Source organism: Plectropomus leopardus, chromosome 6, assembly GCF_026936395.1.
Source record: "Plectropomus leopardus strain MGB_pleo_1.0 chromosome 6, ASM2693639v1, whole genome shotgun sequence".
NCBI classification, from domain to species: domain Eukaryota; kingdom Metazoa; phylum Chordata; class Actinopteri; order Perciformes; family Serranidae; genus Plectropomus; species Plectropomus leopardus.
The window spans coordinates 3010138-3028883 of NC_142181.1; the positions used below are offsets into that span (position 1 = coordinate 3010138).

General features: G+C 39.6%; 1 protein-coding gene across 1 annotated transcript in view; it reads right to left on the minus strand.

Annotated features, from left to right (window-relative positions):
• Window positions 1-17863, minus strand: part of LOC121943567 (ATP-binding cassette sub-family G member 4-like) — a 31340-nt gene extending 13477 nt beyond the window's left edge. Inside the window, exons 1-5 of the mRNA XM_042487117.2 lie at window positions 17740-17863; window positions 7912-8168; window positions 1498-1615; window positions 481-613; window positions 233-283 (exon numbers count right to left, since the gene is read on the minus strand). Of these exons, the coding sequence (XP_042343051.1) occupies window positions 233-283; window positions 481-613; window positions 1498-1615; window positions 7912-8155 (546 nt within the window). The 5' untranslated portion in view covers window positions 8156-8168; window positions 17740-17863. The remainder of the gene's footprint in view (window positions 1-232; window positions 284-480; window positions 614-1497; window positions 1616-7911; window positions 8169-17739) is intronic.
• Between the last annotated feature and the right edge of the window lie 883 nt (window positions 17864-18746).

The following is an 18746-nucleotide window of genomic DNA, read 5'->3' on the forward strand; positions in this document are numbered from 1 at the left end:
TGGAAAACTGGCCTTTCATCCAAATTGGGTACACAGGCGTGTCCAAAGGGTGCATCACATCAATATTCCTCCATATTATCAGTGATAAGTTCAGTGTTTAAATGTGACCTGTGTGTTTGAGGGCAGGATTCTTTATTCAAAGGGACGTTGTTGTTGTTGTTGTTGTTGTTGTTGTTGTTGTTATGACATTTTTCTCAGTATATTGAGGTAGTAAATGTTATTTATTTCTCACCAGCTCTTTCTTTACATCCATAGTTTCGCTCAGCTTTAAGTTGGCTGAAACCTGCAGCAAAGAGGAAAAAACGCGTCATAATCGTGTCATGCAGCAGGTATTTAAAAACAGATCTGTGTCAGTCTCAGAGGCTCGTCCCTGCAGGCTGCCGGCACACCAAACACCAACCTTTCATTACAGGTTCAGAAAAAATATCGCTGTTTCAAAACGTGAACACACTGTGAGTTTAGCTTTTCCTGGCCCCTCACCATCATGGCCTCTCGTGCAGTGAGGTGTGGCAGCAGCATGTCCTCCTGCATGATGTAGCAGGACATTTTCCTGAATGTCCTCAGGTCCCTGGGTTTCCCATTTACCAGGATCTGACCCTTCATCCCTGTTTCCCTGAGCAGCGAAAAACACAAATACACATACGGGACAGTTCAGACAGACTGTAGAGGAAGAGACAGAACGTCTTTTAGTGTCTGCGCCATAAATGCACGTGTCAGAGCTAGTTTCTCCTAACTGTGCTGCTTTTCGTTTGTTTAGTCTTGAAATATTGTGGATGAGATTTTTAGCTTTTTTCCTTAAATCCTTTGACACCTGCATCGACGTGTTTTCTTGTGCTTCATTCGATTGATTTGTTTCCAAAACAAGTAAAAAAAAAAACATAATGAGCAAACAAACAAAATATTTTTAAAGATTTTTTGAAAAATGTGGAAAATGTACGGAAATATAATGTATAATTTTTATAAGTTGAAAATTATGTTGCATAAAATAGAAAAAATGTTTTTGATTTTTTGGCTTGATTTTTTTTTAAACATGGGAAGAGAGCAATGAGCAATTTAAGAAAATATTACCCAGAAACAAGCAAGAAATTAGTAAAAGGTACAAGAAAATTACCTAAAAATTAGCAACAAAAAAATGCCAAACGGAACAAAAACAAAATCCAGAAAGTACAAAAACAAACAAATAAACAAGGAGATTACCTGATAAAAAATGCTTAAAAGCTATAATAATTCTGTAAAAATAATTTAAAATTTATAATTGATCATTTTAAAAAATAGTAGTAAAAAAATATTTTTTGAAAAATTCTATTTCATTTTACAACATTTCTTGCCGAGCTGCTCATTACCTTTTCTCTCATGTTTTTGACTTAAATTTCACCATTTTACTTTTTACTATTTAAAGAACTGTTAAAGGCGTCTGAATGCACCACAAGAAAAGGGCCGTTTGTCCAAGTTTCAAAGGGTTAACCGTAGAGTAGCGGGAAATTTCGGCACTCTTACCTGTATCCAGCCAGAATGTTCATTAAGGTGGACTTCCCGGCCCCTGAGGGCCCCATGATTCCTATCAGCTCCCGACTGCAGAACCTTCCCGACAGGCACTTCAGCAAAGCTTTGAAACCTGGAAAAACACAGGAGCAGTGAGCACTTCAACACCGCTGCATCAACAAAAACAAGGGAAATATGACAATATTCAAAGGTCAGTATAGTTTGTTTATTTAAAATAATGAACATTCAACAATTCAAAACTATTAATGAGAAAAGCTCCTCAAATCCTTGCTTCTGTTTTGTCATATTAGCACATTTTTCTCAAGTTTTTTCCTTTAATGAAAAATAAAAACCAAAAAAAATTTGCAGTCTTTTGCTTGTCACCTTTTACTGATTGTAAATTGGTATAAAAAAGGGTACAAGAATATAACCTGAAAATAAACAAAAAATAAAAAATAAAATAAAATGAAAAAAACAAGCAAGACAGTGAGAAGAAAATGTGTACACTTTCATCAATTAAATATAGTTATAATAATTATACATATAGTGCTTTAGACTTTTTCCCTAGAATATTTTAAATTTCCTCTTTTTAAATAATACTTTCAGGTCATTTTCGTGCCACCTTTGATTCATTTTTTTACAGTTTGTGGGGCGTTTCTTGCCAGGTTGTTCATTCCCTTTTCCCTCATGTTTTTGAAATACATCAAACCAGGTTCAAGGGTTAAATAGTTTGTGACAGGCATCTCAACGCAGCACAAGAAAACTGGTTTCAAGGGGTTAACTGAGGGTGTTTAGCATAAACCAATCACTGGGAGCTGCAGCAATACACGATCCCTCACCAGCTTCCCACACACTCATCAACACTGCAGATTATTTTTTGTGGCGCCACGTGTGTCTGCTGCATCATCTCGGCACCCTAAACTCCCTGATCGGTAAAATTTACACTTTAAAGAATCAAAATCAGCTTTATACTTTGATCATGCATCACATGTAACAGGACATTATGTGCGTCTTTACAAATATCTGTGAAAAAAATATACTTTTCAGTACAAAAATATGAGAAATGTCAAATACAGACAGTCTGAACTTTCTCTCAGCTCCTCTCAGTCTGACAGTATCAAATGTTGCACTTAAGTCTAACAGCATTAACAGCATTAACAGTAAGCACTCACCTGCATCAGCTTTCAGCAAGATATTGTTTACAACCTTTAAGAGGAGCAGCATTTCTGCTGTGCTGAAGAAAACATAAGTGAAAATATTAAAGCTGCAAGCAGCAACGAACGGGCCCCCAAACACACGGCGTCTGATGCAGCAGAGAGATGATGCGCATGTGAATTATCCTTTTTTTTTTGGAAAAAGAGGAAGAAAATCTGAAAGTATTAGAGCTTGATGCTTTAAAGTCAGAAAGGTTTTTTATCCTTTTTTTATATATTAACATAAAAATACCATGTGCACATACACACCCTCATATGTCTTTATATGCAGCTGCAAGCTGCACACTTTCTGCTGTCTCAGCAATGTTTTAGGTAATTGTTGGCCCTTTTCTTAGACGATAAAAACATAATTACTGAATTTGTATAGACCTGCAAGAGCTGCAATGTTTTTCTAAAGGTTATATTCACACAAGCTGTATAGCCTATATGTTACTTTTCCAAGATTGATGCTGCTAAGAGTGTTCAGACATCCAGGTAAGTACGGTAAATTTTGATTATTGCCAGTGAGATTACAACAAATGTCTCCTGTTATTACCATGTTTTAAAGATTAAAACATACATAAGTGGTACAGAGTATAATGGTGAAACTGGTATATATTTATCAAACAAATGTGATTTATTAATTGAAAAAATGAGTCACAACTATTCCAGTAACCATTGTAAAATACTGTGAAACTGACCGGGTGCGTCATGCACACACTGTGATCCAGTCTGTGCTGCGGCTCTGCAAACATACAGCCTCACAGGAGCTTTTGAAAACTTCAAAAAAGTTCAAACATAAATCAAATGGAGGACTCAAATTCAGCAGCACATCCATCAAAAGCGAAATCTGTTTGTTATTCATCCAGTGTTTGCTTATAGTTTCTTTAAAGGTCGAATGATTGATATTTATGTTTGCTGGAGTACACTTTTCACCTTTCCTCGCTTCACCTCCGCTCCCTTTGCCTTTTCACCCGACTTCACCTCAACTTCCCTTTTTTTTTTACCCGACCTGACTTGACTTCACGGCGCCCTCCGAGTTCTCAGCATTAAATTTTAACACTTTAAATAACTTTTAATACCGTGTAGAATTCAATTTAAGGCCAACCTTAAGGCCATATTGACAAAAGTGTGAAGGATATAATGCAAAATCTGTGTTTTATTTTTAATAATTATTTAATTATTTGTAAATAATTATGTAATAATTAACAGTGTTATAGCGAGGGACCACTGTATTGAATTCAAGGCTTTTTAAGACTTTTAAGACTCTGCAGGGACCCTGTGCTTTTCGCTAAACCTCACTTCACCTTCACTCTTTCCCCCCATCTTTTTTAATTTCCTTTCTTTCTCCTTACCTTACATCACGTCCCATCTTTTTCACCCTTCCTCATTTTATCTACCTCACATTTCGTTCCCTCGTTTTGCCTTTTCACCGTACCTTGCATCACTTTCCTTCCTTTTTTGTGTCCATTTGCCTCCCTTCACTTCCGCTCTTTCTCACCCTACCTAATTTTGCCCCCCTTGTTTTCTCTACCTCTCCTCCTGCCTTTGGCTCACCCAGTCAGCTCCATTATTGATGACCTAATCTGTCTCAGACAGTGCAGCACTTACTGGAAACCTCAGAGGATGTACTCAAACACATGCGCACGGTGCACACTTAACATCAGACTCATGGATAAAAACCGGCTAGTTTACAGCATCCAGCTCACGCTCAAAGGTCTCCCAACTGTCCTTTCCACGAGAAGTGAAAACATTACATGCCTCCTTATGACTGAAACTGTAAATATGCACTGCTTCTAATCTGAGGAGGGGACGTCAGGCAAAATATTCTCAAACAGTATTTTCAGCTTTTCAAGAGAAAAGACTTCAAAGATTGAAGTGATTGGTTTGGCAGATGTGCGTCCGCTCAACATCTCCACCTTTGACAAAGAGAAGCACACACCTGCTTCCCTTTTCTCTTCAAAGAGAAACATCAGAGAAAGTCTCACACATACTGGATGAAACAGTCACAAATCAGGCGACATGACCCCCTAATATTTCCAGCACCACTACCTTTACGCCACAAAACCACCATCTGATCACCATCTTCACATTTCAGACCCAATTTTAAGTTCAAATTTCAAGACGTGGTCAAAACATAAATGTTAGGTTTTTAACAACAAATCCTAAAGCTGGACTTATGAAAGGAGGTATAGAGCTGTGTTTGCAGAGCTGTTTACTTCATAAAACTTATGTCTTAACGCTCAAACTGAATGAAAATTTTAATGTGAGCTGATGTGTGTTTAACCACTGATTGCTTACCTTAAAACAAACTACATACTCACTGACTGACTCTCAGTAAATATAATTATATTACTTCATTCCATCCATCCAACACACTGACGAGAGGTGGAGTACTACAAGAGCCACTTCATCATGTATTTTATACTTGGTAATAATACATTTACATTACACACACGTTTTTGAGCGTGTGTTATCGTGTAGAACATGCTTTATTTTGCTGTTTTATGTGAGGAATAGGACATCAAGTCGGTAGTGTGCCAGATGGGATGTAATTATTGAAGGACTTTGCCTGTTGTATTTTTCTGCACTCCAACTAAACTTTGTTAAAGTTTTTCGTGCATCTTGTGAGTACCTGGATTCTATAAAGTGGAGCTGGAACACGAGTCAAAACCGAGACAGCTTGTAGACTAAGTGTCCTAGCAACTGTGGTATGTTGAAACGGCCATTATAGGTACATCTTGGACAGGTCCTAAGTCAATCACAGGGCTGATCGAATCACTTCATTGATGAGTCGAATTGAGGGTTTGCGTCAAATTTGAAGAAAAAGTACTCTTGATATATCGCATGCACATGAATGATGCCGATGCAAGTCCGAGACCTTTGACCTATGACCACCAAAATGTTATAGGAAAAAAATTCCTATAAGTCGTTCTTGAGCTATTGTGTTCATATGAGTGAGACAGATGAGGCCATAGTGAGTTTAATATAATATTTGACCACTCAGTTTATCCTTGCGTCCATGTGAATGTTTGTGCCAAATCTGAAAGATTCCCTCAAAGCGTTCTTGAGATACGCATTTACGAGAATAGGATGGATGGACGGACAACCCGAAAAACATATAATGCCTCTGACCTCGACTAAAAAGTAAATGATTTTGACCTGTACTGGTGAAACACACACAGTGGCAGGTCTCCTCCACTGTGCAGTATCCATTGATCCTCTGTGTGGATCCAGTGGACACTGATGGATCCTGGGGAGGACAGTATGTCAAAAACAATAAGCCCACTTCCTCCTCTGTTCTCTGCATGCAGGGAAATGATCTCAACGAGAAAGATCAATAAAGAGAAGAGTTGGCAACAGTAACTAAAGCAGTTCGGCACTCACTGCTGGAGACATCAGTCAGTAAGTAAGTCAGTCAAAAGAAGAAACAGAGCGAGGAGGAGGGAGAGAACCGTGTCTAATTATGAGATTTTCTCACTTTGGATGCCACCTGCAGAGAGCTTCTGCAGGGAGGTGAGCTATTTACCTCACTGCACCTGCTGAAAAGAAAAACAGCAATGCTGAGCTCCCACTTCTTATTCGTCACCAGACATCTGCAAAAGTATTGCGTGTCCTGAAAGCTGCCGTCTGTTCCACAACACAACAGACAAACAAAAACGCACCAAACAAGACATGCTGCATCTCCAATCATAGAAGCACTAAAGATTTCATGTAATAATTTACCCGAAATGCATCTTTTTGTATCATAGACTGACCTCTTTCTAAGCTTGAAAGTTGGCAAAATGTTGTCAAATTGAAATCTGACCACAATAAATGTCTTTTCATGTAACCAATCACAATTCCCCCCCTCAAAAAAAACAATTTCTGCACATCCTATCCTTTTTACACTCTGATATCAGGCACGGAAAAAGTCTCTTTTGAGCCGCTGGTCATGTGAGCAGCATTACAGACTGAGGCCGTTACCCCAGAACTGCTTCACAGCTCAGCACTGTTCCTGATGGTTTCATTTGGACAAGTTTTTTCTTATATGTATATATCAATGAAACTGGGGCTGTCAGTGTCATTCAACGTAATAAGCTGTGAGTCTAAGCAGCAAGATACAGTTTTTCAGAACTTTTCCAGCCGCCCCTTCACAAGTATTTGATGCTCTCAACACACAGACAGCTGATAAAGGAAACAGCTGAATATACGAGTAGAGAAACAACGAATACAGACTTTTCCATTTTCGGCCTGAGAGCTGAACTCAACACCTATGAGAGATTCTGGAGCAGAGACGCTCAGCTTCCTTTGCCTGGGGGCCACGTTTGAAAAATTACAGGAGGCCAGGGGCCAGACGCAGCGGCCCCATACATGTTTTTAGGATTTTAGGACATTTCTAGGAATTTTGGATGTTTCTAGAGACTTTAGGACACTTCTAGGATTTTAGGATGCTTCTGGGATTTTAGGACATTTATAGGATTTTAATACATTTCTACAATTTTAGGATGTTTCTTGAATTTTAGGACATTTCAAGAAGTTTAGGATGTTTCTAAGATTTTAGGTCATTTTTAGGATTTTTAAAACATTTCAATAATTTTAGCATGTTTCTAGGATTTTAGAAAATGTTTATAATTAAGGATGTTTCTATGATTTCAGGTTTTTTTAGGATTTCAGGACATATCAATAATTTTTGCATTTTCTAGAATTTTAGGGCATTTCTCTGATTATATTAAATTTCTCTGCTTTTAGGACATTTCTCAGATTTTAGGACGTTTCTAGAATTTTACAAGATAGGGACTAAGCTAGAACCTCTGTTGTGGGGAACAACTTGCTCTATTTTAGAGATGTTTTAAGCACTCTGGCACCTTGTATATAATAAACGTTTTTTAAAAAGTTCATTGTGAATCACTTTTGTGAATTAGAAAATCTTTGGGGGGCCACCTGCCACCCTGTCGAGGGCCAGATTTGGCCCGAGGGCCGTGAGTTTATTATTACCATTCTAGAGCAACATGTTAGCACTCTCCAGCAGCATTATCAAAAGACCAAATGAGCGAGTCTTTTGGAAAAATGCTCTTCATCCCCCCAGTAGACGACCACAAACAAAGTAGAATTTGAGAAATCGTGGTGCAAGCTAAATTTCGTGCCTCCATCGAGTCGTCTTCCTGATCTCGGTAACGATTAGACGTTACCTGGTGCATCCGAACAGCTGAAATCCTCACACCTTTACAAACGGAAGAACACGTAGCTGTGTTACCTCTTCTTCTCCAGCATGGTCCCTCTTGGATGGTGTAGGAAAGGTCGGTGAACTCCAGGTCCACGGCCGAGCGTTTGGGTAGGTGTGAGAATCTCTGTGCTTCAGTGATCTGGTTCTCGACCTTCTTCAGGTGGGTCAACATGGACGCCTCCTGCTGCTGCTGAGGCTGGCCGCCGCCATTACACATGACGGCCTCCTCCATGGGGATACTCACTGAATCCGGTTCCAGCGCTTTATTGTCCATACCAGCTCTCTGTCTGTGGGAGAGAAAAGAAAGAGACGGATGAAAGGCAGCACAGGTTAGAAAGGCAAAAACAGAAAAAGGACAAATGAAGGAGAAGAAGACTGTCTTATTTTAAACCTGCAACGAGGGATTGATGCCTTGTGAGCATATTTGGAGGTCATTTATATAAGTTCTCAGTCCCTCCTGAAGTGATAAAACAGCAGGGTACTTGGGCCACTCAGCAGCTTAAATTTATGCCAAAAAACAACAGAAGAGAAAAAAGAGAAAAAGACAAAGACGATAAACAAGTGCAAGGCTGCCAAAGAGGATCCACTGGGGGACACGCTAAAACGAACACAGGCTGCCATTTTTCTCTTTTTGCTGCTGAAGAATCCAGTGTTGGCATGGAACAGGAAAAAAAGGCCCAAAAAAAGGGGTATAGGTTTGGTTTTTAGTGCTGGTGTGTCTCTGTGTGGAGCAGCAAACTGTTTAGCTTCCAGATCTGTTCAATTACAAGAACGGGCCTGACCCTAAAATCTGGCAACATAACGCAAAGCCCAGACTTCACCCAAAAACGATGCCCGATGGCATTTCATGTAGATACGGTGGACATGTATAGACTGCTCATGACGCAAAATGCAGTTAAACCACATAATGATGTGATTTATTGTTACCAAAGCTTAAAGGTGGGACAAGTTAAAGGCAAAGTCAGGTGAATTTCCATAAAATGCTCAGGAGAGATGAAGAAAGACGTTATTAGTTTGTTTTCAAACACTTTGCTCGATTCGAATACATCCCCTGCCATCCACTTAGCCATTTCCCCTCCATTTTTTGTGCGTTCACTTCTCGGGTCAGGGTGAAGTGTTTGGGCTACGTGACCCTCCAAACGAAGGTTTCATCAGAAGCACGCTCCAAAGTGAGAAACCGTTGACGAGGTGGCTGCACAAGCAACAAAAGAAACCACAAATGTATTTTCCTCTGTCTTTCATTAATGAAAGTATGAAAATGATCATTTTATCGAATGTTGCTTCAATGTAAATATGATTGTTTTCTTCACAACAAGGGTGAAAAAACAACACAACTGAAACACAGTCATCTCACAATCAATTTAAAAAATATTACTTAACTTCTGCGCAAATCTGTAACTGAACCCAGATCCACTGGCAGCCGTCAGCGAAGGCAATAATAATGTAAAAGCCTAACAGAGCAGTTTCTTATATTTCCCACACATTCACTGAAGCCTAAAGGTTAATCTAAACTCGATTTGATATATTTTCTCTCAAACAGTTCTGTTCCTAACAAACGCTTCACTGTCAATAGACAGAAACACAGATAAAACAACCAGACAGAAGAGAGAGAGCCGTTTCCTCTGAACGTCTGCAAAGTGCTGATGCAGAAACAGTGACGAGTAACAGCACGTCTCAGCAGGCTGTGTGTGCGTGTGTGTGCGTTTGTGTGTGTGTGCGTTTGTGTGTGTGTGTGCGTGCGTGTGTGCGTGCGTGTGTGCGTGCGTGTGTGTGTGTGTGTGTGACAGAGAGTATGTTGTGAGTCTGAGTCGACACCCGACTGCCTGCTCAGAACAGACAGCTCAATATCACTTATGATGAAGACATCTGTAAGTCAGGCGTCTCGCGGGTGTGAACAAATAATCACGTCTCACGTGTATTACAATCCAGTTAGCTGCTGCCTGAATTACATTTACTGGAGAGGGCTGTTTGTCGGTGTAGGAAGCTGTGTGGTGTTTTTGTTAGGGATGCATGATAAATATCGGGACCGATAATGGGACTTATGATGTCATACCGATAAGTCCGATTATGACGTATAAAAATAAACAGAGCCGATAATAATGAGCATAAATTGCTTTGAAAATCGCCCGTGTTGCCCATGGTTTCGCATGTCGTCGCAGTCGGCAGTTTGGGTTTTATGTTCTGTGACAGCTTTTCTTTTTTTGGCACAACAGTCTTCTGTCTATCTGCATTCGTCAGTGTTTTATCTGCAGACTAAGCAGCTGCAGGATTTTGGTTGTATAAAAACATTTATATTTTTACTGAGTGATTAAATTTACTGTTACTCTGATTGGACAGATTGTTGGAGCATTTCATTTGAAACAAAATAACAAAAGTAAGTTTTCAGAATCAGAACTGTTGTTGCGGTGACTGTAGTAATGTCAGTGGTGATTTCATACCCTCAGGTAAAGAAAAACAAACAAAATAAATTATCGGTTATCGGTACCTTATCAGCCACGAGAAGCTGGAAATTATCGGTTAATAATATCGGTTGAAATAATCATGATCGCGCCTCAGTAGTTTTTGTATTGGATATTTACATTAGAAACAGCAAAAATGAATCCTGTGATTTTAAAACCTAAACAAAAATTACTGACCACAGTTAAGGTTTATTTCCTGCGTTTACATTGTCGGCAAAAGCACTTAAAAAAAGTTTAAAACCATCTGTACAGAGGGTGCAACATGATCCTGACCAGAATTAAGATTTCTTTATCTATCTAACAAGAGCTGATCATGTTTTGACAATAATTAAATATTAAAACCACAATTAATTATATGGTTTCTTTAACTTTCATTCAAAAATTTAAACTTGAAAGAGATTCATATTTGACTGGTATAAAAGTCTTTATTGCGATAAAATATTTAGTCATATCACCTAACCCAACTCTGAGACCAGGGAACTGAAAGTACCAACAACTCATTTACGGGTTTTCGGACTCATTCCTGCAGCACTCCATATATTACTGAAAGCTGATTATTGGTGGAAATTACCAATCAATCAATTTGAGGATTGAAATTGTATAATTTGGCATATTTTAGCAAGCAGACATGGAGGGAGAGAAGAACTGCAGGGAGAAAATGAAGAAACTTATTGTAAACATGTCATGCATCAGAGCGTATTAAAGCTACAATATGTCAGCGGACAATAAAACACCATCGGGTCATCATCGAGGTGAGTGAACGCAGTATTGATCAGGACACAATCATTATCAAAATGAGGCATTATCAGGGGAATAAACGCGGTGTGTTCACTGGACGGTAAAGCGCCATGGTCGCTGACATGAGTGAATATCTGCTGTCACAGCGGCAGACGATAACAAAATTGTCTGTAGTAATATTCCACATGTACATTGATTCGGGTACATTTCATGAATCTGAAGTAAGGATGTAAGGTTATTGCTTTGGGGAACTCTGTGCTGAGCTGCAAACGGCGCCGCCTCAGCCAACAAAGCAGAGAGGCGGGATGACAGCGAGCAGACAGGTGACGGATCTGTGCAGAGCATGGATGTATTATAGGGAAGTCCGGATACAGCAATGGGGGCGGGGCCTCGTTCGTTCCTATGAGAGCTGCTCAGTGGCGAAGGAAGCAGAAAAAGCTCTTTTTCCGGATTTAGAAATGTGAAAAATACCCGTATCTACTGGCCCATAGAGCACGTGAAGTAAAGAGATTACCGGTCGAGTGTGCCCGAGCGGGTAACTTCCACGGGCCAAGCGTCCGACTTCCGGATTAGCGCCTCGCTTAGACTTTCCAAATGGTTTACATCAAGACAGTGACAGAATAAGTTTCATAGAGGTTTTGACTGATTTACAGACGTCTCTTTCCTGATGTATGTCAATGGGGAAAGTCTTTCTGGGTCACGTGAACGTTTCTAACGGTGCAGTTCCACTTTTGGTCACCATGTAAAATGTGCATCAATGCCTGGCGCACTTCCTGGGGGCTTTGTTCAGAGCAGCAGAGTGAAAACACGTACAATCTGTTATAATATCCAAAACGCAGCAGGAGCAACATCACTGTGAGCAGACAAGTAAAAAATGAATTTAGGAATTTTTAATGCCTTAAATTTGAGAATATCAATTAAATACTTTTTTAAAGACGCCGTGGGTATCCTGTATCCATGAGAGATTACTTGAACAATCAGTTTCATTACACACAACAAAATTCTTTCAGAAACTTCAAGTCAAGAAATCCATGACTTATTCAAGCCCTGAAAAAGACACTGTAGAATCTTATGACTTTCCAGGTTTTCCATGACCTTGGGAACCCCTTGAAGATTTGTCAGCACATTGACTGAACACCTCTGCCGGTGACAGTTAATTATCCGGCCAGCTTCAGTGGAAATGTATATACGTTTCCTGGGAAAAGATAACTTAGGTATGATCAGCATCAGACAAAATCCATTTCCATTGTCCTGGCAGGACTCTAAGCGCCACAAATATGCAATCTGCCCTGTGAGCGAGGTGATTACTGATCATCGCAATGGAGATACGTCTAATCTACTTTGGTCAGCGCGAACCACTGTAAAAACGGTTCCCAAGTCTAAGGTGGTACAGTAATTTGTCCTTTTTGAGACAGAAGTCTCATTTAATCACTCATGGGGTTCTTAATCCCCTTGTGGATTAAAATCCACTTTCTTTTCTACCCTTGATCTGCTCAGAGCAGGAGGGGCCTGGAGTTAACGGCTTGGGAAAAAATCTGCAGACTCAGGTACACTACCAAGCACCAAGCCAAACTAATGTATGGGAATTGACTGCTCCTTCGCTTGCCCTCCACATCATACCTCCACGCAGACACATTTCACTGACAGCAGGGAGAAAGAAGCCAAAGAAAAGTCTTTTCTGGGTGTCAAACGGTCGTGATAAGAGGGAGGCAGGGAAACAGAGACATGCTACGTATGCCAACATGTCACGAGTCAGCGAGGATCGGACTAGGCGAGATGGAAGGACCCGAGAGGGCAGTGAGGAGATAGAGAACTCAATGACCTGGGATTTTACTGCCACCGATTATCTACTGTACCACTGTTAACATTCGTTTCTGACTCAAAGACTCGATGCTCCAAAGACGGCTGGATTAAAGGCCAATTAGTGTCAAATTAAGTGGTCAGATCCACACAGCTAAATGGAGACATCAAAGTAATCATGCCAACTGCCTGCTTTAACTCGAATGAACTCTGAAAAAAAAAGTCTTGTCTATTTATTTTGTGCACCATTTCTCTCCGAAAATAACACTAAAAATCACATTCCTTGGTTAAGGCTTATGTGCTTTGGTTTATAATACTTAACAATGCTAGGAAATAAAGCTCAATCAAACCCCAACATTATTTCGGCTTTTCACACCTCTGAGCCCTGGTCTAATGTTACGACAGAGGCGTCATGACGACAGCGGCATCATGACGCTCCAGTGGTTGATTTTTAGACAGCATACCAGCATCATGGAAGCAAGAGGCATGACGGGCACGATGGGCTCGGAGGGTAAGGAGTTCCAAAATCTCATTGATTTCCCAATTTGCAGACATTCACAGCCACTGTTCTTCCTCTGTGAGTTAGCCACTAACTGTTGCTTGATGCTTATTAAATCTCCCGAGGTAGGTTGCACAAAAAACATGCGGTCAATATGTCAAACCATTCCTGCCCATGATCCAGTCCTGCTGGCAGTCCCTTTAACGCAGACCATCAGCAGTTATTACCTCTGTTACTGTCCTAAAGGCGAGACAACTCTGTCCCCTTATTCCACAAACGTATCAAAACAGTGAGGCGGCATAATGGCACGATATCCCAATCTCAAACAGTGTAAAGGACACTGGAGAGACAAAGGCTAACATTACCTTAGTCAAAGGTAGGGCTTGGCGATAAATTGATTTGATCAATTAATGCAAATTTGTGGTTTTTAAAATGAAAATCTCGATTTTTCTCAAACTTCCTCCACTGCTTTCTTTGGGCTTCTGTAGTTCACAGTGGGCTGCCCCTACCTCGAGGAAATACATACAGACAGAAAGCATTAATGACAATGAAGAGTATGCTCCCAAAAAAGGCTCAGTCTCTTCAGAACTGGTTCGGTTTGCGGCATCAGATCTCGAACAGGTTGTTGCAACTAAAGGCAGCAACACCGCCGATTTATTTCAACATTTCAGACAGAGGCAGCCGAGTGGGAGAAATGTGTCTCACTCCGAGATGAACAAGACCGAGTCAGCCCACAAACAGCCGGTTAAAAAGCAGATGACATTAGTGAAATATTTTTTCATTGTGTCCCGTATGGCAGGAAAGTGACCCGCTGCAAAGCTCTTACTGATGCAGTCGTGCTGCATATCGCTAAAGATACGGTGCCCGTATATACAGAGGAAAAGCCTGCAGGTTTATCCACATGCTGATAACTATCCACCCTCAGGTATGTGCTACCAAGCCGCCCGCCTCGTCTGTACAACTGAACCCGTGAAAAGATCACAGAGAGCTGGAGAGGATGTTGTTTGACTCCACTACAACAGACCGATGATACAGTCATTTCAGCACAATGAATAACATTATTTGTTAACATGGAACTCATGTTGGATGACGGTTGTATGATTTCAAAACTGGTCAGAGTTACAAACAAAAAAATGAACTAAAAACCAAAAACTATCCCTTTAGAGGTCACTATCAACACGATACATCTGGTTAGTTTCATCGATGTACAAACAGAAAATCAAAAGTTTCCTGCTGGAATTATTTCTTGACTGGAAAACAGTAGTTGGCTTTCCATCCAAACGTAGAGTAAATTTTAAATGACTTTTCAGAAAATCAACAAAAGAAAACACAATTTCATGGGCTTTTTTTCATCCCTTACTGTTATGAGAATATCGGGCGTTTGTTCATCAGGATTAACAGTAAATTGTGCTAATTCTCCAGTCAGGAGCCACTGCACGATGACACGACGTAATAAAACGTGCTGAAAGCAAACTTTGGACAAAGAAAAACAATGGATGTATAATAACAGAGAGCACACTGGATAACTAATATCACAGACTGAATTTGAACTATGATTGAGAGCTGCTTGGACAGAGACTGATGATATTTTATGATCAGTTCTCATTCCAGACTCGTAAAACAGCGCCGCCTTGACAGCACTTTTGTTTTTCGGCGCCTCGCTGAAGTGCCTAACCTGAGGCAGGGGAACTGTTTCACCAGTAAAAATTCACGAAAATTCTCCTACGGGGCAGTTCCTGTGGTAGAGACATGCACCAACGGCCTAGACCCCTTAAAACTACCCCCGAATTCCTGCAGTGGAAACAGGTCTTATGAGCTCTGCAACACTTGGCAAATCACACCAAAATAATCTAGATTCATAGACAGCAAGTAGGAGGAAAATGTGTATTTTTGATTTGGGGGGTTAGCTGTCCCTTTGTAGTTACAGTTGATTTAATTTAATAAAACTTTTATTATCAGAGAAAAATCAAAATTCTTAGACCACATTTACCCCTCAGGGCCAACAAAGTACAACAGCACTGAAATATCGATTATAAAGCTGACATCATATCCACTTCTGGGGGTGTTTTTTGCTTTATATATTAAATTCCAACAATGGCAAATGACATGACTGCGATGCTCTGAGCTCACAGCTGTAATATTACAAGAATATATGTTTTGTGCAGACTGAAGGTAAATATGCGGAAGAATGACTCACAGATGAAGTACTGTATGTACTGCAAGAGTTAGTACTGTTCTGTCTACTGAATGCTGAATTTAGTCAACACATGCAGAAAAGAAATAGAAGCGGTCGCCGCAGCCTCTGTCACTCTCAGACACGGTCTGGCTGGTCTGCCGGTGAACAGCAGCCTCATAGTAATACTGAAGGTTCTTACATAACATGAGAGGGCTGAACATGAGGATATTAAGAGCTGGGAAAGTAGGTTAACAGCGCTGGTCTCCCATGACTTTGTAAGAATGAGAGTTAATTCACTGAAGAGGCTTTGACAAAAAAAACCTACAAGCTCCTGAGCATTCCTCAGAAGAGCGACAGCATGCAGAGGCTCCATAAGCTACAGCAGCACTTCTCACGCACGGGACGGAAGTTGAAGTAGAGAGGGGGAAGGGTCGTGGTTTCTGTGAAGTAATACTGTACAGTAGTAAACTGTAAATTATCTTGAGGGTGTGGTGTGTAGGATTTAGTGGCATCCAGCAGTACAGTTGCACATCACAACAAAGCCCCCAGAAAGTGACGCAAATTTCACATAGAGGCCAAAAGTGGAATTACACCATCAGGGTCGGTCACATAATGCACACGGGCCCAGAAAGATTTTTTCCCATTGACTTACATCGAGAAAGAGACGTCTGTAAATAAGCGAATTATTTCCACGAGTGTCAAAACGCTAATTTCACTATCTAGATTTAAGCTATCCAGGAAAGTCTGAAAGAGCTGCAAGATTACAGTTTTTAGACCGCCATTCATGCAAGCGAGGTGCTAAACAGGAAGAAAGTCACGGAAGTTACTCGCTCAGACACACTCGGTCGCGTTGCTGCCGGTAGTCTCTAATATGCATGCTCTACGGGCTAATACATCCTGGTATTTCACACTGATTTTACACCCGCAAAAAGAGCTTTTTATGCTTCGTGAACCAATTAGCAGCAGCCCCGCCTCCATGGCTGTATCCAGACTTCCTTTATACATCCGTGATCACAACCAGCTGAAACTTCTCACATATGCAAAGTGTGTAGGAGAACAATGGTGGCCATGAAAACACAAATGGCCTTATCTAGAGTCAGTGATTGATTTGTCCATTCTGGGCTACTGTAGAAACAACATGGCGGACTGGAAAAGGACCCAGTCAAAATGCAGAATATATACGGCTCGTGCTGAGGTAACAAAAATGCAACAATTGTTAGTTTTTTGGTGATAATAAACTCATGAAAACAGTTTTTTACACTATATTTGATTCCAGTTCCTTTCATATATTCCCCTAAATCACACACACTGCACCTTTAATTCCAGTAGTTAAAAGGATCCTAAAATGAAACGCTCAAAATTTCTATTTTATTTCATTATTTTACTTCCAGCTACAATGGCTTCTTCAGTATTTCAACAAATGTTTCAATGAAAAATTTACGCAATGAGTGTGCTTACATTTTCTTCACAATGCAATTTTGGGATAAAATAAAGGGATTAAAAAAAGAGCACAAGTACCATTTCAGTTATCGAGACTAATAATAGCTAATATGAAAAAAAAAGTTTAAAGTACATCAATCATTGATTTAACTATTAAAAGGCCATTAACTGTTTATTTGACTAAAAGTGTAGAGTATAAACAACATTACAGGCTGCAGACAAAGATTTTGACTTCTTGCCATACAAGAAATTTGGTGGACAACGCCTCTAGATCAATCATTTTTATCAGCCAAAATAGCTTAAATTAGTATTATTATTTTGTAAACCTACAGTTTTACTCACATGAAGTAATATATATACTGATGCATCATTCTTAACTGAATAATACGGTTAGTTCGTTGATAAGAGGAGCTGTTAAGAGCTTTTCTTAAAAACACAAATTACACACGATGTTAAAATAGGTGTTGGCTGTTCTGCACTTTTACTCATGCTGACGCTCTTTACTTGACTTCACATTTAAATGTACTGTACGCGATGCAGCAACTAGCTGCTGCCCTGAAAGCGCGTTAAAAGGACTGCGTACAGCCACGGGACATGAGATAAGACACATTATGAGTGGACAGGAGGGGGGACAGCCTGGACGGTGACACATCCACAACAGGGCGAAAAGATGAGTCACATAAGAAAGTCGCACCTGTCAGGACACAATTAAACAAATACAAAAGGCAGAATGATGCTGAGCTTACGTGGGCTGCTGTAGAGTGAAGAGTGGCTGTCCTCCGCGGTGTGTCAGGATGCTGCTGTCCTCCCCGGCTGCTGCATTCAGGATCAAACGGTGTCTGTTCCGGTCTGCCGCATCTACAGCGTCGGTGCGCGCGGAGCCGAGCAGCGCGCGGGGAGCTGAGCGGGGAGGGCGGGTCAGGACAGGAGGGGCCGGCCGGGTCACATGGAGGGGGACAAATGACTCCTCTGCTTCGAAGAAATGTGGATTTCTGCTTTTGTAATCTTTATCATAAGTGACAGGTGTAGGCTTATGTTTACGTAACGCGCATTTCTTTATTCTACCAACTGTAGCCTCAAAGCTAATTTCCCACCAATCTATTAATATTAACTAAATTATAGATTAAATTAAATTTGTACTTTTTAATTAAATTACTTTAAAACTACTAAATCAATAAAAATTATGCCAGATTATGTGAAGGTATTCTTCTTAAATAAAAAAAAAAGGCTGACAGTATAATTTATTATACTATTAGTGTTTAATACACACACACACACACAAATATACATATGTGTGTGTGTCTGTATATATATATATATATATATATATATATATATATATATATATATATATATATATATATATATATATATATATATATATATATATATATATATATATATATATATATATATATATATCTTTAATTGACAAAAATAAGTTGACCAAAATAGATTAGAAAACAGGTGAAACAGATGTATTTATGTCATTGCAAGTTTTGTTTTTTTTTAATTTTATATATGTTATGCTTTTATTTTTTATATATATATATATATATATATATATATATATATATATATACACACACACACACACACACACACACACATACATACATATATATATATATATATATATATATATATATATATATATATATATATATATATATATATATATATAAAGAGAGAGAGAGAGAGACTTTTCATTAAAATTATTTTTTTTCCTGTCTGGTTTTATTAAAAATTATTT